The 26879-nt window shown below is 40.0% G+C and overlaps 1 protein-coding gene across 3 annotated transcripts in view; it reads right to left on the bottom strand.

Moving 5' to 3' along the window:
- Positions 1 to 19572, bottom strand: part of ITGA4 (integrin subunit alpha 4) — a 77335-nt gene extending 57763 nt beyond the window's left edge. Inside the window, exons 1-4 of one of the 3 annotated variants that reach the window (XR_011528823.1) lie at positions 18517 to 19061; positions 18031 to 18152; positions 1748 to 1854; positions 1523 to 1652 (exon numbers count right to left, since the gene is read on the bottom strand). Coding sequence is in view for 2 of the 3 variants with exons in the window: in XM_070581633.1 (XP_070437734.1) it covers positions 1523 to 1652; positions 1748 to 1854; positions 18031 to 18152; positions 18517 to 18713 (556 nt within the window). In the remaining variant the exon portion in view is untranslated. Of the gene's footprint in view, positions 1 to 1522; positions 1653 to 1747; positions 1855 to 18030; positions 18153 to 18516 lie in introns of all 3 variants that reach the window. The other 2 variants (XM_070581633.1, XM_070581634.1) reach the window with 2 other exon arrangements.
- Positions 19573 to 26879: the final 7307 nt, after the last annotated feature.

Below are 26879 nucleotides of genomic sequence, written 5' to 3'. Positions count from 1 at the left end.
TTACCCCTGCCTCTTTTTCACGGGAAGAACATGCAGCATACACTCAAAAACACTATCAAGTATCTAAGACAGAGGTAGGATTTGTGGTTTCCAGTCCAGGTTTCCGTTTAAAATAGGCTTCCTAGATTTTGCCCAGCTGAAAACAACAGACTGAGTCAAGAAGTGCATGGAGATGGATGGTCTCTTATCACAAAATCCCCCTAAATTGATGCTTTGGGAACTTACTATGGGGACAAAGCTTTGCTTCTCTTGAAGAAGGCGACGTAAGTAAACCTCTATGAAAATAAAAATCAGGACCACATCTTCATTATGGCTTTGCTAACCAGAAAATTTAAGTAAATTGCTGAGTCACTTATAATTACTACTCCTCACGATTTTTCACTCTTTTTTATATTTTTCCTGACCCTATTTTTAATTTATATAAATTTTGCCCTAATTTTAGGTGTTTTAACTATACGCCATTTTGAATTTTTGGTAGAATGTAGCTAGATATAACCAAGCAAAAATAAAAACTCTACTGTGAAAATGTTTTAAAGTGTAAACCATAAACCATTAGGAAAAAGAGAATAAACATACAGACATCTAGACTGAGTTTTACTGTAGTTGAGAATTTTAAATTCATCTTTTAGCTTCTCAGTATCCAAAGGCGAATTAGGAATGTATGTGATATAACTTCTCCGTGACGTCAAATTCCAGAGAGGAAAGACCCCAATATTAATAGGATTAATAATTGAATTTGCATACTTAGTCAAAGTTTTGTCAGGTAATAGAAATTTTCTTTGGCCACTGGGGTAAACATTTTGGTTTGAAAAACTGGAACTTGGCATTCATATATATTTAATTCTTAGTTTTCCAAAGACACATTCTTAGAATTTTAGTTCTGTTACAAATCTCATTTTTAATTCTCCCTTGACATTCACTCTAATTTTGCTCATTCCAGTGATTTAAGTCCTAGCTCTGTTCAAACTAATGCTACGTATGGCCTAGAATTTTCATGGCAAAGACCCGTCAAACTCAAGATACCAATTCCTTGCTGTTTCAAGGAAAATGTGAATTTGAAGAAAAAAAACAGTGAGTAGGAAAGATTTGCTTACACCTATGCTTTAAATCTTTCTGAATATTCTTGGAAGCTAAAGGTAAAGCAAGAAACCAAAACAATTTTCTCCTTTCTGATCAGACTTTTCTATCTAATTTCATGATTTTAAGTGTCCTATACTTGAAGGGCATTAGGCTCACTTATACGGAACTGAAAATAAATTAAATGCAAAAGTGAGTAATTACTAACTAGATTCTAGAATTATTCAAATTAACCTGTAGAACTTCTATTCCTAAAAACACAAAGTACATTTTTGAAAACTAATACTAGTGCAATTGGGTAAAAAAGGAAAGGATACTTTGAGTAGTTAAAAAGAACATAGCTATTTCAAAGATGTCCGTCTCTCTGCACATCCAAATTGAAAATAAATTTTAAAGGCATTCCCTTGTTTCTCTTGATCCAATCAATATCAAAATCATAGCTTACCTTGGTAACATGGAGCTATTCTTTTACTTAGTTCTGCTCGTAAATCAGAGGGCATTCCATAGCAAACACCCGTGGGGAGTTTATTTTCATTCTTTATGTAAAATATATTTTTCCATCTATGCCCACAAGTCTGAATAAAACATAAAAGTAGACCAAATTATGTGAAAGTCACACCAGAATATCTGATTTCATGATGTTATTAGTAGACCCAATCCAATAACCTACCACGATGGATCCATTTTCTCCTGGCTGTCTGGAAAGTGTGACCCCCAACCATTGATTGTCTCTTTCTTCCAAACAAGTCTTTCCACAAGGTTCTCCACTGGGGCTACCTAAAGCATTCGAAAATAATTTTATCATCAGTTATCTTGAAAACAACGTTATTTTATGAGAGCAGAGAAAATAAACATGCATGCTCATCCCCAATGTTTTTTTCTTTCAGCCATGTGTGAAATGCCCTTGTACCCGGCTTCTCTATCTTCTATTCAGTGCACACTGTGCCAATATAATTGTTCTCTCACAAGGTGATTTTTGTAGGAATGACCTCCAATGGGAACACGATGAAAAGATGGCCTTGATAAAGGAGATAGCTAACCAACATGACTAGGAGGGGGGAAGACCAGTCAAAACCAACATAGGCTGTGCAAATTTAACTTCAATGTACAATGCTTGGCAACGAATTTGCACCTTTGTTTTGACCACTTATCTAACAATGCAAGCAACATTACCAGAGCACTTTTTAAAACATTTCCCGTACTGAGACATTTAGAAAGACTACAATATGGTTCTTAGCCTTTCAGTAACAGTTTATCGAAGCTGGAAGGTGATGATTGAGCACGTAGAAAGTAGCTGCGTATAATTAGCATAATAACAACGCTAGCATTTACAACAAACTGCCCTGTGGTTTACATTTAGTGGATTGTGACGTGTTTTCAACAAAGAAAAACCCACTGGAAAAACCAGATTATTTCAGTAGTAAATAAAAAACTTCAATAGGCACTTCAGTAAATGCATGAATAGCCAGAAAGCCAAACATAAAACATTACTCATGGGCAATACAGTACTTCTTAACTGTACAAGAAAAAGTGATCTTCCCAGTGATAATCTCTTTTGTTAGACTGACTTCTTTGCTTTAAAGCTTGGATCCTATATTAAAGTGATTTCAAATAAATGATTTGGGAGAGAATAAGATACAGCATATTAAGGTTCCTTTTGCTGTCCTTATTTTCACCCTCATCAACTGCCATGTGACAGTTCTATTCCACCTGAGCTTAATTCCAAAGGCAGGGACATACATTCACATCAATTTGATTGGAGAAGGATGTCAAACTTAGGTTTACTTAATTTTGAACACTGGTCACTGATACCAAGTTCTATACATTTATAGTGACCATTCTCTAAATCATTAGGCAATTTGTCTCCTATAAGTTTGACCCCTAGATAAAGCTTCCTGGGCAAACTCAGAATTCCTACATAGATAAGAAGACTAATATTAGGAAAGTGAAATTACGTGCAGTAAATCTCCTGCGTAGGAGAGATTTTGTCTAAGAAGTATAGGGAGATGTCTGTGTATAGATTTATTTGTTCTCCAAACCATTGTTCAGGAGAAATAACCAACCCTCAACATGGCTGAACTGAAGTAGATTTCCTAGCCCCCTTCTCTGGAGCTTGATTCATCAGGTCCAGGTGAGGCCTGACTACCCAGGTGATTCTCATGGTCTGGAACATTGGTACAATGGGACATGGATCATGTTTTTCTGGTCAGATTTCTTGTAGAATGACGGCTCCCACCAATTGGTAGTGACTGCCTGGAGCTCAAGACTGAAAGGAAGATGACTAACGATCTGTCTGCAAAAAGAATTCTCAGGTTGATTGGCAACGTCTACTTGGAATGGCAAGGGAATGCAAATCTTGATACAGGATGGCCCGGGTGGAAACATAAGGTCTCCATCCTAAAACTAATAAAGAAAGTAAAACAGGAAAGGAGGAGGGAGAGGGAAGAAGAAAGACAATTGTGTGTGTTGGGTGGATAAGTATTAACATAGGTAGTTTTTATTGTGGCTACATGATGGCAACATAATCAAAAGAAAGTGAAGGGATGACGAAAAATTTTAATTTATCATGATGCAATTTTCAGTCTGACTTTTCACTAAAATCACCAGTTTTTTTTTTACTGTCAAAAATAGATGATAAATGGTAGATTCCATCTACCTGAAGTTCCTATCGTTTACCACAGCAGACCTTTCAATGAAATAGCTTCTCTGAAAATACCAAAGTCTTTCTAAAATTATAGGCAATACTCAGTTACCTAAGGCAAATGAACAGAAGGAAAATTAAGGACAGGAGAGGACAGAAGTCACAAATAACACATCATCTCTGTTAAAATGTTATATTTAATGGACACTTTCATCAAGACTACACTCAACATTTAGAAACAAATTTACTGTTGTAGAGATGTCACCCAAAAGTTTAAAAATAGTAAATATACAATAGCTTAGAACCATAAATACCATGTAAATTGCTTGATGAAAATAGCTATAAAGTTTTTATGTACAAAAATAGTGAACTGTTTTTGTCTTTCTTAGCTGAGATCTCTTATTTGTAAATTCTTTCTTAGCTGAGAGCTCTTATTTGTAAATTTTAAAATGAAGACTAGAGAAACTCTTGTGTTATTACGCTGTTTTCTGGGGCCGTGGATGATTCCACATTGCATCCTCTGCTTTAGTTTTAGCTCCACCAGGTCACATCACAATAGCCTCACTGCTTGGAGTCTCACACTTAGGTTCACACACATCGTAGCCAAACTACTCACTTTCCCACCTTACCATGTCGCTTCCCTCAAACATCTTTCTCTCCATGTCTGAGTACCTCTCAGCTCTCTGGGACTTACACCAACTCCCTTGCTCCTCCCCCGACCCCACCCTGACTCCTGCTTCTCAGGCCTTTGGCCCAAATTATAGCACCAGCTTTCCTGGTTCTTCAGCTTGCATATGGCAGACCACGGGACTTAGCCTCCACGCTGAGGGAGCCAATTCCTGTAATAAATCTCCTCTTACACGTACCTACCTGTCTACCCTACACTATCGGTTATATTTCTCTGGTGAACCCTGACTAATACAACTATATTTATTCACAACTCTCCTGTCTACTTCCAAGGCTGAGTAAATAATGACCTAATTCATCTTGCCCAGGACTGCATCTTGTTCATCATTATCCCATCTCCAACACACAGCCCAGAAATGCGTGATGAAAATGGAAGGATCAATAAGTGAAAAACAATTCGAAGCTTCAATTGGGGTTTGATTAAGTTTCCTCTATTTGTGTTTTGTATCTTAATTTGAAACGTGTACAAAAGGATGAATGCACAGGCAAAATGAAAATTCACGAAAACAACAAAGTCATGAAACAATTATTCATCCCCATAAGCAAACAAATAAATAGACTCACATGAACGTAAGTTTCTCCTTTCCGCTTCCTACCACTGCTTCTGCCATGGAGCAAGCACCCAACAACGATAATGCTAGGGTCCTTTCAGCACTGGTTACAAGTCAGGATCAGTACAAAGAACAGCCTGTAAGCCCCCACTGCTGTTCTGGGTCTTCTCATTTCTAGGAACTCTTGACCCTTTTCTTCTGTAGTGCTTGCAGAATCTTGGCAGAGAGGGAAGACCTTTACATCATTGGCTTACGCTCAGGGCCTTCTCCAGAGCTCTCCCTTACCCTTGCTTGCTCCTGAGTCCACTCCTTTAAACGGGGTTCTCAGCCTTGACTGGACGTTAGCATTACCTGGGAAGAGTTTTGAGCCAACACCTTGTCCCCACTCCCAGAGGCTCAGATTTGATGGGTGACTGTTGAAACCAGACATCAGAATTTTTTGAAAGGCTCCCCAGGTGGTTGTGTGTGGTGTGGATTTGAGCTTCTGAGCAATTGCTCTACAGTATAAATGGTTATGGCTTTTCCTGCATTTTATCATATTTGAAAAGAAACTACTCTGTTTTTAAAATGATGGTCATACCTTTTACGTCCTCTTTGGTTTCAGCTAGATACTGAAATACAGTATCAAATGTTAAGGAAATTTTTTTCATGTGGAAATACAGTATTTCTAATTCGGTTAGAAATGATGATTATTAGAACTGTCATGAGAAAGCTAATTCTCATGAATTTCCCTGACAGAACATCATAAATTCAGATTATCTTTATATTTTATCTAAACGTCATGCTGAAATGCTTTATAATCTGGTTTTCAATTCAGCTCATACATTACTAATCTAAACTCTTAAGTCAATCAAATCAGCTTCATAATTGAAAAAGTACTTTACATGGTTTAACATAAAAGAAGTCAGCAGAAATTAACATGTGATAATTTCCCATGCTTTTATACAACTAGAATGACTAATTCTTAGCACAGTTGAATGCATTTTCCTAGTAGACATTAAAAATACAAAGTCCTCACTCATAAGTAGAAGATAAAAATGACAAAAAAAACCCCAACACATAGCATTGGAGATTGGACTGGTGGTTACCATTGGGGAAGCGGTGGGGGGGGGGGAGGAGGGAGGGCAAAAAGGGTGATTAGGGTCACATGTGAGGGAATGCACTATAATTAGTGTTCAGGTGGTGAACATGATGTAATGTATCCAGAATTCGAAATATGATGTACATCCAAAAAAAATAAAAATTAAATTAAAAAAAATACAAAGTCACATAAAAACCGTATCCCTTATCCTAAAAATTAAGCGCATCTTTCTCTTTCCACTTTTTTTATTTGAAAAACAAACTAAAGATGTATGCTTACTACTTCAGTTTATTTCCATCTACTGATTTTGTATCAGCACATACATGTGTATATAAATGTGAAAGCAGCAATTTTAATAGATGAATATAAAGGATGTTAGTACAGAGCCAATTAGGTACACTCATTACCATCTTCTTTTTTGTTGTTATTCACATTACCAGTTTTAGCGTCATTGCTCCAAGTGCCAAATATGACAGAGACTATGGAAGACTAGCTTTTCCATCTTGCATGTCACCTCCATGAGGGCAAATTGACTATTTTGTTGACTGTGGCATCCCCACCACACAGAACAGGGCCTTACGTGCAGCAGGCAGGAATGACATATGCATTTGCTGAGGGAGAGCATTCTGAAATGCATTACACCACCACAAAAATCCTTTACTAGAGAGTATTACTGCAAAATTTTCACCCAACTCGCAGGGATTTTAGCTTTGGAGAGGTCTTCCTTCACTACTCTTCTTTTCTACTTCTGTTCCAAAATATTATTCCCTTAAGTTTTAAGACAGTAACAGATGGTCTAAAGGGAAACAGCATTTGCAGGTTTGAAGATCTTTACAAAGTGTGATCTGTGAGTAGGACAATTAAAGACTGAGAATCAGCTGGGGCCCACAGGAGGCGCCCGTCTCAGAGGGTTTCTGCAAGGACTGTGGGGAGTAAATGCGATATGTGTGGAGTGCTTGGGCCAGAGCCTAGCAGAGAAAGCACACAAATGTTAGTTGATGTTGACATTATTATTATTTTAAGGACAAAGCTAAACATACGTTTAAGCTGCACTTATGTCATGGCATATACCCTCTCCATAAAATATTTGTGGCACATCTGAGGCCTTATCATACACATTAACTCATTTAATTCTCACTGTAGCAGCAGACTATGTTATCAATCCCATTTTACAGATGAGAAAATTTAATCTGAAAGAAGTAACTTGCCTGAATCCATGGGACTGGTAAATGGAAAAGATTAGAATCAAAAATCAAAAACTTGTCAGTAATCAAAGTCCTGTTACTACCCGCTACTCTAGTATATAAAATAGAACTCTACAAATATTTCAGATGTATGAATCAACTGAAATGAATTTCACTTCCTAAGTCTTTTTCTTCAGCTGAAAATGTGTAAGATATCACAAATCTGCCCACAGACTGTACAGTCAACTTTCTCGTGTTTCAGAAAAATGTCATTTACTTGGTCCCTGTCTTGCCCTGCCCTTTTTCTCAATTTAGATCAGTTCTCGGTTCTTCTTTGACATTTTCACTGAGGAATAACAAGGAGGAAGATCAGACTCAAAGTTCTTTCTATAACTGTTGACAGCTTGAGCGAAGAACTTTGTGGGTAGGGGAGCCTGCGACTATCGGGTGCAATGACATGCTGTTTATCTGCCTGTATCACAGTGCTATGCTTCCCCATTGGCTCAAGCTCTCATTCTTGCTTTCTAGTTACTGAGACAACAGACACATTTATCTGATCTTTCAAAACATGTGATGGAATTTCAAGTTTCAGAAAAATGGTGAAAGCCCTTACTTCTCCAAATTGCTTTTTTTTTCAAAGATTGGCACCTGAGCTAACATCTGTTGCCAATCTTCTTTTCTCCTCCTCCCCCTCCTCCTCCTCCTCCTCCTCATTCTTCTTCTTCTTCTCCCCAAACCCCCCAGCACATAGTTATATATTCTAGTTGTAGGTCCTTCTGGTTGTGCTATGTGGGACACCACCTCAGCATGGCCTGATGAGTGGTGCTGGGTCCGCACCCAGGGTCTGAACCAGTGCAACCCTGGGCTGGCGAAGTGAAGTGTCCAGACTTAACCACTTGGCCACAGGGCCGGCCCCCTAATTGCTTTTTGTAAAGTTGAAGTTCTATTCTATTGAAAGATGAGTCCTATATCTTTCAAATTCTTCCACTCTAAATTCGTCTCAAAGAATCCTGAAGTTAATGACTTATTCTATTCTATGTTCTACAAAGAAGCATTCATTCAAGATATCTTTATTTGTAGACGTGATAACTACTGAGTGAAAATAATTATACAATTCCTTCCTCTACCGAAATTCAGGATATTAGAAAAACAGATGGGATTGAAAGAGAACAAATCAATTCGCATATGACATTAGAAGACTTGCCCGTGCAGGGCTGTTAAGTATACCTGTGCACACAAGACTGCCTGGGACCTAGTAGGTGTTCACTAAATGGGAAGTGCTTCTGCTCCCCAGCATGCCCACATCACGTCGATTGGGCTGCACCTGCTGAGGGAGCTCACAGTGCTGCGACATTGGATCAGCAGCCTTTAGCTAAGTCAAGTGGCTCCCCTTTTTCACTTTTTCTTATCAAATCCTAATTACTATTAAATCCATTATATTATGTTTGCTGTATTAAACTGTGTACTTTTGCCATGCATTACATGGTGGTGATGTTTCTAAAAGATAACTCTGATGTTTGTGAATTCAATAGCAATAATTTGAGTTATGAAAAGTAAAATACCCAAGTTTTAGAGGTTGATACCAAACATGAGAGTAATAAACTTCTAAGACCATTTCCTGCCACTCATCTAATAACAAACAAGAGTCAAAATATCAAAATAAAGCTCAAAATTAAAAGCCATTCTCAAAGTATTTTCTTTCTAGAAAAATGTGTATTTAAAAGTCATATTCTCAGACTTCCTAGTCAAAATCTGATAACGGCTAATCATCATGCTTAATGTATGTGAGAAATACCTCATGTGATCATAGGCCTGAAAATCCAGTTATTTCAGTCCTCTAATTCATTTTATTTCATATACACTTTTACTTTATAACTTTATTGTATTCAGAAAGAGAGTTCAACACAGAGGTAAACGTCCCCAGGGAGTAGCCCCAAGTTTTAGGGTTTCAATTTCATGAATCTGCATTGATCCTGAGTCAGCACTGGGCCTCAGAACTCTAGAAAAGCAGATCGCTTGTAAGCTTGATTCTAGGTTCAGAGTCTCCTCCAGGACCTTAGGCCAAACCTCCTCAAATTCTTGCAGAAAACTTCAACAAGTCTTTTTACTAACTACAGCAGAAAAATATACCGCAACTGATCTATTTGGTGAGCTTAATTTGGAGGAACATTGTCTTAGCATAATTAGAAATATTCATTATATAGTTTCTATGTACCAAGCACACTTTTAATATATGTAAACATACATATTAACTCAATTTTCATTACATCCCTCTGAGTAGGTATTATTATTATTATTATCCCAATTTTACAGATGGAGAAACTGAAGCAAAGGGAGATGAGGCATCTTGCCCAAAGTCACACCGCTAGCAAGTGGAGGAAGGAAGAATTCAAACCCACACTGTCAACCACCACCCTATACTACCTTACAATGATTTGTTAGGAGTACTTTCCCTGTTAAGCAGGGAAAGAATCCAAATGTTAACATTATTAATAATCCTATACTAATTCTGTTTCTATAATAACCTACTATTATGATATTATAACATTAATTTCCAACATTAGAAAATAAGAAAAGAAAATTCTTTACTTCCATGGCTTTCAATTAATCTCCTGGACTTAAGGATTCATTTGGAAAATTATTGCAAAATGTACACCACTTTTAGTCTTTGAAACAAGAAAAATACAAAAATCCAAACAGACAAAACTCAGGGAAACCTGCTCTCACTTAATGCTAGGTGATCAATGTTGAAGTTCTGTGCTTGGTTTTGGAATTCACAAGTTAGAACAGAGTTGGTCACAAAGATAGGAAGGTTTAAAAATATGTGAGAGAAGTAAAACTCAGTCAGGGAGTCTATGGCATCGTCCTGTACTAACACAGGGGGAACTGTCCAAACTTTAAAGGATAGAATAAGACATTACAGATTTGCAAACAAAATAAGGATATTCTAATGAATACTGGAAAACTTTCACAAGAAAACAAAAATGGTATCAGGGTGAGGTAGACTTAGAAAGATTTTACAAACAGAGGGTATACATTGACCAGCATCTTCCACATAGGGTGTAATTTAAAAAGGACATGTCTAATCCACTACACAAAGTATTTCCCATAAAAGAGATTTGACAGCTAAGTCTACACTCTTACTATTTCTGAAAATATTCATTGTAATTTACAGAATTTCATATAATTTATATGAAAAAGGTTTCCTGTCTTTTTTTTATTGAGGTAACAATGGTTTATAACATTACATAAATTTCAGGGCTACATCATTATATTTCAGTTTCTGTGTGGATTACATCACATTCACCACCCAAAGACTAATTATCATCCATCACCAAACAAATGTGCCCTTTTCTAAAAAAATTCTTGGGGGTAAACTGAAAACATCAGAATAAACACACTGCATTTCTGAGCCCAGTCCTGTCACTTGTAAGTTATGTCTATGTTCTAATTTGATGTTTCCAGCTACGCTTAACAGAAAAAAAATCTGTTTTTAAAGATGAACAGTCTCAAGCTCCCCCTCTCAGGAGTGGGTGTCATAGTTTAGATTGCCTGGTGTGATTAGGCAGAGTCTTTGAAGCCAAGGCTGGCCCAGACCTCTAGGAATCACTCTGAAGCGCGCAGCAGAGGAGCCCACGCACATCTGAGAAATGCATCTAGCAATTTTATATCTATTGAACTTTCACTATGTACTCATCAGAACTGGTCAGAACTGGCTCAATTACTCAAGTGTCCACTCTTCCAGGAGACCTTCTCTTATCATCCAAACAATTTCTTCTCCCTTCTGTGTGAGTCTCTATCGTCATGCTTATTACATGTCCTCATAAATAATTATCTGTTTACCTGTCTCCCCTGCCATCTAGACTGAGTTCTTTGAGGGCTTCAGCCATGTCTTATTGAATTTTCTATTCCCAACATCTAGCATAAGTAATTGATAAAATTTATTTAATTAATGAAAGAAGAACCCAGTCAAAAGAGTTGTTGATGCTTGCTATCAATATTTTCTCACTCTTCACTTCTCTTCAATGCTCTGCAGTCTGGCTTCACCATTAAAACTGGTCTTACCAAGGTTACTAATGAACCAAGTCTCTCTAAACTCAGTGAAACCTTGTAAGTTCTTACCTTGCTTGACCTCTTGGCAACTTTATTACTGCCAGCCACTCATCTCATCTCAAAATCTCTCATCCTTCCACTCCATAACGCCGCGTTGAACTAATATCCTTGCTACCTCCTTGGCTTCTCCTTCTCAGTCTTTTTTTTCAGCCTCCTCTTTTCTTCTCTAGTGATTCTCAACCATGGATAAATATTGGAATCATTTGGGGACATTTGGAAAATCCTGATGCCCTACTAAGTGTTTTTTACCCAACTCCAATGTGTGTGTTTGTGTGTATAGGAGGGTGGTATGGAAACTACCAGCAAGCAATTCTCCAACACCAGCTGGTGTCCTATAATTCAACTCAATTCTGACACTATCTACCTAGAAATAGCATCAGATCACACAGGTTAAAAGCTCAGTTCTACAAGACTGCCTCCCCTCGCCCCACACACACGCATACACACACACTTCAGATGCCAATAGCTAGTCCAGGTTTGTTACCTGTGCTTTTGATCAAACGGCTATAAATCAGAGGTTCCCACAACTTCCTCCTTGGGTTTGACGAATTTGCTAGAGCAGCTCACAGAACTCAGAGAAGCATTTTACTTATTAGATTACTGGTTTATTATGCAAGGATATAACTCAGGTACAGCCAGATGGAAGAGATGCACAGGGCAAGGCATGGAGAAAGGAGTGAGGAGCTTCCTTGCCCTCTCCCAGTGAACCATTCTTCCTGAATCTCCATGTGTTCACCAACTTGGAAGCTCTCCCAACCCTGTCCTTTTGGAATTTTTTGGAGGCTCTATTACACAAGCATGATTGATCAAATCAATTGCCATTGGTGACTGATTCAACCTCCAGCCCGCTCCCCTCCCTGGAGGTCAGGGGGGTGGGACTGAAAGTTTCAACCCTCCAATTATTTGGTTGGCTCCACTGGCAAACAGTCCCCGTCCTCAGGACAGGTCCAAAAGTCACCTCATTAGCATAACAAAAGACATGTTTATGACTCTCATCACTTAGAAAATTCCAAGGAAGAAGACTAAAATTTATTTCTTAGTATAAATCACAATATTATACCTACCTAGACCCACCCCAGAGATTTTATTAGTTTGGGATGAGGCTACCACCACTGGTATTCTTAAAGCTCTGCAGGAGAATGTAAACTGCATCCAGAGTTGTGCAGCACTGTCCTAGTCACTTCTCAAATTGTATGAATCCTTTGTCATCTATCCCAGGCCCTCTGATCTATTAACCTAGAGACGTCCCGGATTAAACTCATTAACCTCCATGGCTTTGATTACCATCTCTATGTCAGTTACTCTTAACTCCGAATTACCAGTACAGACCCCTCCTGACCACCCAAACATCCAACTGATTACTAAATATTTAATCCTATGTCTCACAGGACATAGCACCATCATCCATCTAACAGCCCAGGTCAGAACCTTGGGTAATATCTTTGAAATCTTCTCCTTCATCTCTCTCATTCAGTAATTACCAAGTCCTATTGAATTTGTCTTCTAAATAACCATAGAATCTCTGTTTTTCTCCATTCCTACTGCCACTGTCTTAGTATAAGCACCTATCATCTGTAGCTTAAATTATAACAAAGTCTTCCTCCAACTGTCTCACTACCTACCGTCTTGACCCATTTACTCTAAAGCATTCACTATCCTGCAACCAGAATTATCTGCCTAAAACACAAATCTCATCATGTAACTCCCTAGCGTTAAACACCTTGGGATAAATTCATACTCCTTATGTAAGCTTATAAAGTTGTAACAAAAATAATCCCAGCCTACCTCTCCAACCTACCATCTACTGCACACTTCATCGTCCAGCTGTAGGCATTTTTCCTTCATTTCAAAGATGCCCTGCTTTCAAAGATCGCAGGGTCTTCGTGCAAACTGTTTGTTCTGTCTGGCACCCTTCCCAAAACCTTTCGCTCTGGCTAACTCCGGATTTTTTTCAGTTCCCCACTTGAACATCAGTTCCTCGGCAAGACATCACCTTATTCTCCTAACCAGATTAGATCTTCTCACTACAATTTCCTCTAACAACCTAACCAATGGACTGTAAACCCCTTGGGGCAAGGACCATGTTTCTTTTGTACATCCAGGTTCCGGCCCTTGAGCATCTCTCAGTAAACGACTGAATGAATAAATGACCCACATATACAATGGATTACCATATCTGGCCCCAGAACTGTTCTCAAGGGGAGATATTATTTAGTCATTAGGAATATCATTCAGTGATCAACGAAACTTGAAGCAAAAAATAAAATGCATTTAGAAAATCTCATCTCTCAAACTAGGTGGAAACCATTCTTTAAGAGATTGAGTTTGGGAAATTGCTGGGAAAATTAGAGAACTTAATTCCTTTAACATGATAGTTTATTAATGAAGCTCTCAGTCTTGATTTTCTGCATAATTAGCGTAACAATCTATGTTCAGGGGTGATTTTTCAAAATGACCGGTCTGTATCAATCTCAGCTTCATAAGCTACAATCTAAAGATTATTACAGAAGAAAAAGAAAAGGAAAATTATCAAGAAAATATTTGAAGTTTCAACAGTGAGACATTTGCCTTTTAATGTTAAGCTAATAATTCCTGCAAATCAGTCAGAAGTCAGAGTGAGGTAATCATTAGTTTAATGATGCAATGCTAATTAACTTCACCTCTTCCAAACAGGATATGTACTATAAACCAAGAGACTGGCTAAGGTAATATAATTTCCAGAAAGAAATCTGAAGGGGAATAAGGATGACTAACTTGTGATAGACCATTGTTCTTTCCAATGAGAAAGAGAGGCACAAACAGGGACCTTAAAGGTCGAGTCACTACAGAACACTTGGTCTGGAAAACAAAAGTGAAAGTCCCATTCAGTTATTCATAGACAATAGGAAAGCAACTGCTAAAAAGTTAGTGCTATTTTACGTAGGAAAGTTGAGTTTCTCTAGAGCAGTGCTGTCCAACAGAAATATTATACAAGCCACATATGAATTTTTTAATTTTATAATAGTTACATTAAAAAGTAAAAAGAAATAAGTGAAATTGACTTTAACAATATATTTTATTTAACCTAATGCATCCAAAATATTATCATTTAAATATATAATCAATATTAATTTAAAAATATTTATTTCAACATGTAACCAATGTTTAAAAAATTAATGAGATATTTTACTTTTGGGGGAGGGGGATATTAAGTTTTGAAATCCAGCATGTAATTTACATTACAGCATCTTTCACTGCAAACTAGCCAAATTTCATGTGCTTAATAGTCACAGATGGCTACTGGCTACTATATTGGACAGTGTAATTGTGTAACTTTAGACTCTATTACCCAGATAAGTGTAAATGTGTGTGTATGTGTGTGTTTGTGTGTGCGTAATGCTATTAGTGGCAACTCCAAATGAAAGATCTGGAATGTTGTTTGAATAACCAAATAAAGATAATCTTTTAATTTTACAAGCATATTTTATTATGTTCTAATTCTTTGAATATTGGTAATTCATGAGTGGACTATGATTAAACTATAGTAATGGAGTCATAATTTGTGATGCTTAATTTAGCAAGCATTCATGATCAAAGTTTCCTTTTAAAAAGCCTCAGCAAGGATGCAGAGGACCTGAGTAGGAAAGGAACAGGACATGTGGAAGTGGCCATGGTCTCCTCAGACAAGGAGTCTTCATGAACAGGCCTGGGCTCAGACCCTCCTGATGGGGAGACTACCTTCCTTTGGTTCTTAGAGGGAAGCGCCAAGGAAGTGGGAGCAGAAACACTTCTCAGGCAGGCGGGAAGGTGGAGGAAGCGTGTTGAGGGCAGGGGGAAGAGTACCTCTTCTAAGGTCAATTCACTTCACTAAAAGGGGTATCTTACTCTCAACATCTCACACTCTGAACATTCTAGATAAACAGGCATTTGCTCTCACTTCTGATTATGGCTACAGTGAATATACCACAGTATGCCATAATATTATCCATAAGGGTAAGGGGATGGGTTATTATTTTGAATTGCATAAGAGATGGGCACCATTTTAAGACATCTTGTACTGTCAGCTCCCTGGTAGCAAGTTAAGCCATTCCAAAGGAAAGAAAACAGCTGACTGACATGGCAATCATAGCTCAATCTTTAATTATTACATTTTTTAGTTGGGCCACAAGAAAACATTTTTTATTGTGTTTCATTTCAACTGTTACCTTTTGATTTATACATTTAACTTTTGATTTAGTTTATTAACTGTTCCTATTTATTAACCTCAACCTGCTTATAACAGATAATATACAGATATAGATTTAAGTAGAAAATAGAGGTAAGAAGACATAAACTAATATTGTTTGAACGTCTGTTATGTGTCTAGTTCTGAGCTAAACATCTTCCGTACATTATAGTCATTCAGATTTGAGACAGGACAACTGAACCCCTTTTATATAGAAGATTGTGTGTATGTGTGTGTATGTATACACATTTTTTTCCCTTGAAACTTCATCATAAGGAATAATACATAGTCCATAAACCTGAGAATCTGTAAATATCTTTGGTTACCAATTTATTGTTTTCAGTGTTTCCCTTCTAGACTTTTGACTCAATCCATTATTTTACAGCTTTAAGTTATTTCTGAGTTTGTTCTCAATAGAGGCACACTTTCTTTCTATAAAGAAGAGAAGATAAATTGTTTAAAATGATATAAGAGAAATAACCTCAGAGAACTCTCTTGCAAATATTCAAAGCTATTGCTACAGCTCTTAATGTTTCAACCAATTAATTGAATGGAAATCTTACTCCTCTTTGCCTTTCACCTAGTAAATGCCTTTTTTATTGACCAAAAATTTGAAAGTTAAAAAAGTCACTTTGGCGTGCCATTTCTATTAGTTCTCTTATTCACCAATCAGGCTAACGACAATCAACTTTCACTTTACTTTTACTCATTTACCCAATAAATCTTCACTTAATTCACATTTGTTGCACATCTACCACGTGCACATTTCTTTGAGGATATTTCTGCAGTCAATCTCTATGCTCCACATACCCAAAGGACTTAGGTTTTCCTCCACTTTTGACAGGCATTATTATCTATATAATATTATGACAGTCTCTTTCCAGTTAAATACAGACATCTAGAAATTGATTCAGTGCCCATCTAGACAGGAAGTAGGTGCTAAACACCAGTAGTTATAACATCACGGATCAGGAAACTATGATAGGACAACAGAAGTGAAATTTTTCCCTCTGGAGATCTTGTCAAGATCCTCTGGCAGATAAGGTTGTTTGGTCCAATCCCTCATTCTTCATCCCACAACTCTCTCACACAAGGAAAATTATGCTTTGCAGAGTTATTCTAAATGGATACGTCTGTGAATGTGTTGTGCTTTCTTAGTCTGCCTTTTGGGATAGAAAATGTTTAATGAGAGACTGGGGCTTATTCTATATGCTACAGACAACTCCTAGACTTTTATGGATGCTGAGTTAAAAATAAAAATTCCATTATGTGCATACTCTATTTGAATTCATTCTAAATGACGAGAACCAGCTTCACAGTTTGAGAAGAAGCAAAGACTACTAAAAAAGAAAAAGAGGTTAAAGATTACTAGCTATTCTCAAGTCCATTGATAGCAAAGATAAATATGAAAAAAGTACCAGTTGTGACCTTCTATTCACAATTTACACATGACTCATCAGCTCAGCAGATACCATATTAGATTCTTCATTTAATCTTATTTGCATTAAAGATGCATATGTGAAGAGAAAGGACTTGGACAACGCACCCAAACAGACCTGACTTTGACTTGGGGTCCCATCTTCCACTCACTAACTGAGTAACTTTAGCAAAGGTACTTGCAACCCTCTGAGCCACAGAGTCCTCACGTATAAAGTAGGAACAATGTCCATCATGACTCAGTGGTGCTTTGAGGGGGAAAAACCTTAAGCAATATAGCAGTGCTTGGAACAAGAGAAGTCTGGATTAATATTAGTTCCCCTTTCTTCCCCCAGTGTCCCAGGGAAGCAAATTTGCTTTAGCTTTGAAACAGGAACTTTCTCCCCTCCCCCAGCAGAAAACATTTTTAGCTCTAAGAAGAGACATTAAGATATGATTGCAAATTGAGGCATCATTTAACATGAGCGTTTTTTTGGAGAGGAAAATGAATAATTATCTGTTAAGCTTCATTTTAATTACCTTAACCCTGGAGATGCCAAGTTTTCCTTGTGCTCTTCTTTTACATTTTATATTCTAAGTAAAACTACATCATTTTCTTTTTTAGAAAGCCCTTAGGCTAAATGACAGGATGTGGGGTCAATTCCAACTACTATCCCTGATCTGCCCCTTAGCCTGTTCGTCAACAACGTTGATAGGTCAAAGACAGAAAGTCTTGGCTTAGCTGAATCCTGTCCTTTATGTGTTGAGAGACTTTAAAATGTGTTTTACACATGGGAGGACTGAGGGAGAGGTGAAGAGAATTTCTTACAAGAAACTTTCCTCCACATCGTTTTGCCAGGGTACTGCAACCACTGTCATAAGAAAAGAGAGAAAAATGTTGACAGAAAGAAGGGGACCACTTTTTATGTTAAGAAGGAAAGATGGTGTGGAGTTAAGAGTGAAAATCATTCACTTCAGACTAGAAGTACTAGGCAACATGAGTTTTTCCAGGACTTGTGCTACGGTGGAGTTCACATGTGGAAGGTCATTCATTGCTGGTCCCAGACCCAACTCACCCAGCTGGAGCTGTTCGCACGTCCGGTCTGGATTCTTTCCGATCCGGCATCTGTAAATCGCCCCGGGATTGACCACAGAAGCATTGGCAAGCCAGTTGGCCGTGGGCGCCCCCACCACGAGCCTAAAGCGAAAGATGCGCACGTGCGCGCAGACTTGAGCTGGGCTGTCCGCTGAGCTCCTGGTCTCTACAGACGTGCAGCTGGCAGCCGGGCCGCTCCCCCTCCTCATCCGCCCACCATCCCGCGCACCCAACCAGCCGCCCAGAACTCGCAGCTCCAGGGCCTCGCGCCAGAACGTGCCCCGAGCGCTGCCACCCCCAAGATAAGTTAGTTTCCGGAGCAGATCTCCGGCGAGCTGGCCGTCGCAGCATTCCCTTTCTGCCTCCTCCGGAGGGAGGAAAGTTTGAATCAGGCAGGGAATCTCTGAGGCGCCCTTCACACGCCGGCTCTGAGATGCCGACAGCACCCGAGTCCGACTCCACTCACCATCGGTTCGCCCCGTGGCTGTGCAGCACCACCGAGTAGCCGAACAGGGTGTTGGGGGGGCCCTCGTAGAGCAGCGCGCTCTCGGTGTCCAAGTTGTAGGGGCGCCCGGTCGGGACCCCCAGGCACAGCAGCAGCATCACCGCCTCCCGGACGGCGGCCCCTCGGGGTCCCGACCCGCGCCTCGCTTCTCCAGCCATGCGCTCTCGGAGGGAAACATTCAACACCAAACGGCCACTGTCCCAAGTTGAGCGGGATGCGACGGTCGATCAAGGGGAAGAGCGCCCCAAGAGAAGAGGCGCAGCGTGTCCGGCGCCAGCTGGCAGGAGGGAAGGAGGGCGGGAGGAAGGGAGGGACGGAGGGAGGAGGGGAAATCGGGCCGCCGCGGGCGGAGCAATCGCGGGTCGCTCTGGATGCAGCGCGCTCTCTGGGCCCCACGCCTAGTTTCTGCAGCCGGGAGGTGCGGGTACACGCGCGGTCCCGGGGCGCCGGCGGCTGGGTGGGGTCCCGGGCGTGGTACGGAGGCGCAGGACCAAGCACCGTCTCCCCCCGCGCGCGGCTGTAGGGGGCGCTGGGGGACCTTGGCTGCTCAGGACACGCGTCCGGGACGGGGCCTCCCTGCCCGCTGAGTGCAGGACGACTCGGGGCTTCCGGGGCTTTGCAAGAGCGGAGGTAAAAGGGGCATCGGGCTTCGCCTTTTAACCGTGGTTGTGGCCTGGATGCGGAGCGGCGTGGCCCCAACACAACCCGCGCGCACCCTACTATGAGCGCGGAGGCTCCGCGGCCTGCCTGGCGTGGTCCAAAGGCCAGCCACAAACCCGGGCACCGAGACTGCGGCAAGGAACCGTGAGGATCTTTCGGTGATAATTAAGCGCTAGGTCTGATCTTGGGGACGTAAGCAACCGCTAGAGAAATTAACCAGAGGACTACAAATTAAAAATAACGAAAGGAACTCCCTGAATGGCCCTGAGGAACATTTTGGTGACAAAGACTTTACTACTATTCAGGACTCAGAGCCTCGCTTCCTCCCTACACTTCCTCTTAATCCAGGCTGCCTGCGAGAAGAGGCAGATGAGCAGTGGCTCAGGCTGAACGGCACGTGGTTTAGGCTGTTGCTGAGTCCAACAGCGAGGCTGGGTTAAGGAAGCACTGTGTCTCGCCTCACGTCAACGGATTCCTCCGTCCGGTTTTCGATACTCCCCCTTTCCACGCATGTTACCCAGTTGCAATGGATACACCTGCCATCAGGGGTGTAGACCCAGCGTGAGGTCAAGAGACAGGCACCATCATGAGCCTCCGAAAAGGCACTGGAGACCCACAGCACAACACACCTGAACTGGGTGATGATTCGCATCCTGATACAATCCCGACGTGCCTCAGGTTTCTGTCTAGAGCAACCAGAGACAGCCATAAAGATGTGGCTCCAGTTGTTGATTATTGCTGTATGGCAAAACAAAAGAAGAAAGAAAGAGGGTTCATCAAAGGGGGTGTGTGCGCATTAAAACCATACTGAAATAGCACATCTTAAGTTGTAATGGCAGACACATAGTTTAAATACTCATTTATTCAGTATATTTCTTGGGCAGGCACTTTGCTAGGCCCACAGGATACCACAGTGAATAAGGCAGGACAAGCCTTCAGGAAAATTTTCACCTACAAGGTAGATAAAGTTTTACTAATTAGAGAAAATTCTGAATGCTTTAGGGACATGTAAAGAGAGATTTGAAGGACACAGAGGGTTGAGTTAGGCTATGAAGTTTGAGGGGAGTGATGAGGGGTGGCGCCAGCAGGGCCAGGTAGAGGACCGGGAAGAGGTGGTGGTGGTGGAGCGTTTAGCTGCCCTCACGCAGGTTAGTGTGATAGGCGGCTGAACAGGGAAGTAGAGGTGCATTGTGAACCTCCTAAACCAGGTTGGGTATTTTCAGCTCTGTTCTGGGGCCGACAGGAAGCTGCTGAAGGATTTGTCTTGGTCAGCTGTGGGTTTCAAAAGTGTGAAGAAAAGACTGAATACAGAAAACCTAATTTTGGAGACTCCTGCCGTCATGAGTAGTGAGATGATGGTGGCCTGGAGTAGGAAGTAGCAGGAAGGATAGAGGAAAAAATAGATTCAAGAGATGTCTGAGAGACAGAGCCAGCAGAACTTGGTGATAGTATCGGTAAATACAAATGTGAGTCGAGATGAAGGAGTCAGGATGACTCCCAAATTTTGAGTTTGGGATCTGGGTGTATGGTGCTAATTCATAGAGAAAAACACCCTGGAGGAATGAGGTTATGCATGTGTGTGTATGTGAATGTGTACAGATGGAGGGCACTGATGAATTAAGTTTTAGACAGGTGGAGTTTGAGATGTTTGTGGAATGTTTTATTCTAGCCAAACCCAACTCAATTATTTTTACTTTTTTGTCAACACACAAAACAGGAGAAACAGTAAGCCTCTCTTATTATTTGCAACAAAGTAAAAGATAAATAATGATGGGTGATAAATCTGTTGTAAAAATGAAGTGGCTTCCAGAAAAGTAGCTATCGGGGCCCGTGGTGAATGGTCCTCTCTGTTTTTCCACTCAGGGTGTATTTGTTTCTGAGTAGATCTACGTGCTGATTTCAACCCAGTTCTACAACTAGCTCACACTGTCATCACTCTGAATTAAGTAATCTTTCTAGTTTGCAGGCACAAAATTTCCAGGTGAGGTCCAGGGAGCAGGTATACCAAGGCACTGCCACACCCTCCAGACTCTGGCAATGTCAGAGCCACTGATCTGAACCCCTACCTCCTCCTTTCCCTCCTTTCACCAAAATCTTATACAATGACATCTGCTCAACACGGTTCTTTCCATAGCATGATTAACATGAGAAGCGGCCAGCAGAGCACTTGATGGGCAGGACCTTATTTCTATGACTGTGGTTATGGTTATGATTTCACCACCTTTCCAGAAACAGTCAACATTTACTACTTCGTATGCTACGTTAGGCCTGAATTTCCTTCCTTCAAGGCTTAGAGAACAGTTCACTTTTCCTGAGTCTGTAGGAATAAAGGATTTTTAATGTTGCTTTGACAAAGCCTGAAGATACTGGTCTCTCTCTAATCAATGCTTTTGTAGGGAAGTGTGAGAATCAGGTCGGGTGGAGCACGGGGGGGTGGAAGAGGAGGACTTTTAAAACTACCTATGCCTATCCCTCGCCCTCAACTGAACTTAAATGTTCATTCAATTAATATGAGTCATTTGATCAATATACAGTCATGAGCCGCATAACAACTTTGCAGTCAACAAAGGATCACATATATGATGGTGGTCTTTTAAGAATAGTACCATACAGCCTGGGTGTGTAGCAGGCTGTACCATCTGGGTTTGCGTAAGTACACTCTATGATGTTCGCACAACAAAAATCACCTAACAATGCAGTTCTCAGAACATAGCCCCGTCGTTAAGCGACCACGAGTGTAAATCAAATGCCCAATGTATTCCAGGAGCTGCATTAAGGAACTCAAATAGGAATAAAAGACAAAATACAAGTGACCTCTATCCTTGATAAGGAATCTTCCTCAGGAGAGAGGATTCTATTATGGGCTCGCCCAACTTCTCACTTGTTATCAAGAGTGAGCATTTCTCCTTCTTGAAAGCCTCTCTTCTCGTGATAGTACTTTTTTTGAGTGCCCGCCTTTCTATCTGGCCACGCTGAGTCTGCCTTGCTGGCTCCTTCTCTCTATCATAAGTGTTGGAAAGCCCCAGGGCTCCATTCTGAAGCCTCTTTCCTTCTCTTTCCCTCCTCTCTCTTTAGGAGATCTAAATACAAGCTACATAATACCATGAAATACCACCATGAGTCCCCATGTCATGTCTCCAGCCTGGACCTCTCTTCTGAGCTCTGGGTTTCTTATGTTTTACTGCCTACCTGATGTCTCTACTTGGGTGTCTAGAGGGCATTGTGCACCTAACACATCTAACACTGAGTTCTGGTTCCCTCACCTGCGTCTAAACTATTCCTTTACCCAATCGCTTCCTTTCCAGGAAATAGCACCCCAACTGCCCAGTTATTCAGACTGGGAGTTTGGAAATAATCTTTGATCCTTCCTTCCCCTATTCCCCACATTTAATCCATCAAACAATAAGTTCTATTAATTCGACCTTCAGAATATATCTCAAGCTCACCTGTTTATCTTCTGCCCGGCTGCTGGCCTCTTCCAAGTGCAGTAATCTCACTGGGGCTAGTCAGTAATCCACCACCTGGTCTCCCTACTTGTCCCTCCCTGACACCATCAATTTTCTACATAGAAGCTAAAGTGAACTTTTAAAATTCTAAATCAAATCATGCATGCCCCTCCCTTTCCCTTTAAGAATCCTTTCAGTGGTTTCCTATTGCTCTTCTAGTACAAACCACACTTAACGTGGCCTGCAAGGACCCTATGATCTGGCCTCTGACTGTTTTGACAGCTCGCCATTGGCCACTTCCCCCAGCATCACTTGGATCTGACTGGCATTTTTAAGCCAGGTGACTGGGACAATGGTGGTACCATGAAAAAACATAACAAAAAGCGACCAGAAGGAAAAGCTGAAATGAGGAGAAAAGGGAGAGTGTTTGGACAATGCCAGCTGAGTTCTAGAGATGAGTCTGAGATGGTGGTGGAACATTCATAGACACATCTGGCAAGTAGTGTTTAGGTTTTTTATTTGTTTGCTTGTTTTACTTTTTCTTTACTACACATTTTTAATTACTAAAGCAAAGCATGCAATATGTAAGACAATTAGTGATGCATTGAGAAAATGTTGACCATCTCTCCCTGCCTCCCACTAGTCCAACCCTCTGAGGTGTGCGTGTCCCCTCGCCCCGCCAATAACTTGATTGCACCCAATTGCTTGTCTCAAGGTCTGTTCTTGGGTGATCCAGACTAAGACAATAGAAGATCAGGGTTTTTGTTTTTTGTGTTTTTTTCACGGTAATAAAGTTCCCAACAGGAAACAAGAAGCTCTGATTCTTTTACCCCGGTCTATAACATTAGACCAAATTTCCTGATGCTTGAATATAAATATCAATGACAGGGTTAAAAGAAACATGAAACAAGGCTTCTCCTCAATTATAAGTGTTCTGCTGCTGAGAAATTGTGAAACGTGAAACACACCTCAGACACCTGCTCCCCCCCCAAGACCTGGAGGCTGGGGCATTTATCCAAGAACTCATCCTCTACTGGTGGAGGGTTAACTTCCTTACACTTACAGGTGCACCTGTGTGCAGGTAAGTACGCTCCCAGGTGCCGAAGAAGTCCTCAGGGGGAGACTGGAGACACAGGCTCTGGGAAGCTGCCAACTTGCTGAAACCGTCTACCCAGCATGGGGGGCAGGAGGCGGGAGTCAGGTAGCCCAAGGGGCGGGGCATCGACAGCGTCTACCACAACTGCCAATCAAAACTTTGGGCGGTTTGTTAGCGTTGCTCAAGCCTAGTTTTCAATCTCTTACATTAAGTTTTGTCTGGTTGGATGGGGAAAATGAACGTGAGTAAAGCACTTAATACAAGGCTTAGCACATAATAAATACTGCATAAATAGTAGCCCTTTCTCCTTCATTCTCCTTTTCTTCTCATCATCCTCATCATTAACGATGTAGTTTATTTAGAAATGAACTACTTACAGAAATAAACTATATGGAAATCCGAGCTCAGAGCCAATGACTCATATGTGGACAGTTACCTAAGTTAATGAGGCATTTTCTGTCTCTATTTGCTTACATTTATTTATTCACTCATTCAACAAATATTTATTGAACACCTATTATGTGTAACTGAGAGATGCTGTGCATAAGATGGTAAACAGACTTGGGATCCTTATCCTCTTTAGATGTACCTTCCAATAGGGCAACCAGGCAATAAACAATATTCAACAAATGTTTCCTAGTTTTAGTCTTGTCACTTTTCAGACATTGACATATATAAGCAGATGCTTTTTTCTATAGCACAACTACGACTATGTCATTTCCCCGCTCAAAGACTCCTAATGGTTCCTCCTCCAACTCAACCCAAATAAATCAGAATTTCTTGCCTGGGGCTTAATACTCTCCAAGCTTGGCCTCAAACTAACTTTATTCCCTGTAGGAATGTTCCCTTTAGTTTGGAAAATTAACAGATCAAGAAATAACTATTTATACCAGTAGGTACCAAATGTCATACAAAATGGTACATGACAGAGAGATTCGATAGACAGAGACGTTTCTTCTGGCTGGGGTGTTCAGGGCAATTTTTCTGGAGTAGAAGGGCAATTTTGAAGAAATTTCACTTTTTACCAGTCTTTTCACAACTCTTGAAACTACTGATACTTTGTAACTTCTTAAGCCAAGTCTATTTCATGCTTCAGTTCAAGAGAAGAAACAATTGCTCCTCTTGTTACAGTGTATAAAGAACCTAGTATAAAACCATGCTCCCTTCAGAGCACATAGTTATTATGTGACAACATTTTATCTCCTAAGTAATCTGACCTGGAAGATTGGATTTGTGCACTGAAATGCTTTGACAACTGGTCCAGGCAGGATCTCAAAGGCTCACAAAACACACAGATAGTTTTAGAGTATCGCTCTCTTCTATTATCAGAGGTTAGAGTCTGTGTATAAAAGTGCTATGCAACAGTGTCTTATCTGAAGCCTCTCCTACACATGACCTCATCTTGAAAACCCGAGTTCCTAGGCATTTCAGAAGGGGACATGGTGAATAAAAAGTGTAAAATTGGTTAATCATGGGTAAAGTTAGATCACACAACAAACGTTTATGTCCATATGTCCCAAGCACTTTGAAGACACAAAAGAAATTAAAGATATGTTCTCATTCTTGAATAGCTGGCAATATAATTAGACAGAACACATACAAACTTGAAACCAGAAAACAATTTCAAAGCTACTTACAAAATATGTTGTGAATATAACACAAATTATACAATGTAATAGTGATGTTTTCAGAGTAGCAAAACGTTTTGTGGAGGGACTAAAGGAAATAAAGTTAGTTTAATCTTACATTTATCTCACTTTCTTTCTTTTCTTTTTTTAAACCAGACCAAACTGGAAGAACACGGAGATTAGTCTTTGTAGACTAGATAGAAGAGATAAGAGAACATCGGAAACTAAGATATCATCAGTAAGGAGGAAGAATGTAAACTGTGGAAAGACGCTATACCACTTTGTAAGGATGAAAAGTGGGAAATAGAAATAATTCAATGCATCAAATTTTCCTGAATTGTTTAAAATCCTACAAGAACTTTGGGAAAATCATTCTAATTTGGATTAGTGAAATATAATGAATACTACTACAAATACAAAAATAATTTCAACTCCATCTCATGTCTATGCATTGAGAGACCAGCAGACAGTTTGGATGTTCTATTTTGGGTGCACACTGAAAACCAGCTTTGTTTATAACAGTTGCACAGTATATTGACCCAGTAAAGTAAATTTCCTCTGTTTATAGAAACTAAAAAAACTATTTTGGTTTTGAAACCACATGTTGTTCATAAGGAACTCATTAGAATTGTGGATAAAAGTGAAAAAATCAATTTCAGACCCATCTTCTTATTACTGTCCAAAGAATGGTAATACTAATTCAATACAGTAATAGTATAAACATTTTGTGTATGTGGATTGTAGACATATTTCTTACTCTTTCCATGCTTCACAAAAAAATTGGCAGGCTTTTCAAAAACCAGTTTTAGAAACCATACAGGGACTGGGGAGACGTGGAGTCTGACAATAGAACTGCCTTTATATTTTTACAGCTTCTTTGTTATTAACATAAAAGACTTCAATTAGATTGTTGGTAAAGTTATTTCCATTTCCAAAATGTTATTGTTTAAGTTACCATACACAGCTAGAGAAATCTATTTTTTTCAGAGCTTGCAATAGGAATCAGAAACCACACATAGATAGGCAGGTAAAGGGCATTCAATTCAGTTCATAACTCCATTCAAGAAGGTGAGATGATGCAACTGTAAAGAGAAAAATATGAATCCTGAATAACTATCAACATCTAGATATCTATATGTCGATATCTATAATTGGCTATCTTCATCTATCATCTATCTATCTATCACTTATCTTATTATCTGTTGGCTTAGTTAAGTATGTGCAGAATAGAAATGCTGAACTTTTCTTTCCAGAAATGTTTAATGAAACTTTTTGTAATTGTGATACTGTGATATAATAAGACGTATGTATTTTGGTCTTCATCTTCAGCTCCTGGCCAGAACTCCTAGAACCTTGTGATTTCCTAATCGATAAAGGTGAAAGCAGCAACTTTTGTTACAATATTTGGTTTTGTCCCCACTTCCTGAAATAGCTCTGGAGGGATAAAGGTGACTTTTGGAAAGCTTCTGAGAATGGGGGCTCGTTGCCAGGGGA

Source organism: Equus przewalskii, chromosome 17 (assembly GCF_037783145.1).
Source record: "Equus przewalskii isolate Varuska chromosome 17, EquPr2, whole genome shotgun sequence".
Classification (NCBI taxonomy): Eukaryota; Metazoa; Chordata; class Mammalia; order Perissodactyla; family Equidae; genus Equus; species Equus przewalskii.
The sequence above is the reverse complement of the archived record's forward strand: the minus strand, read 5'-3'. Positions and strand labels throughout refer to the sequence as shown.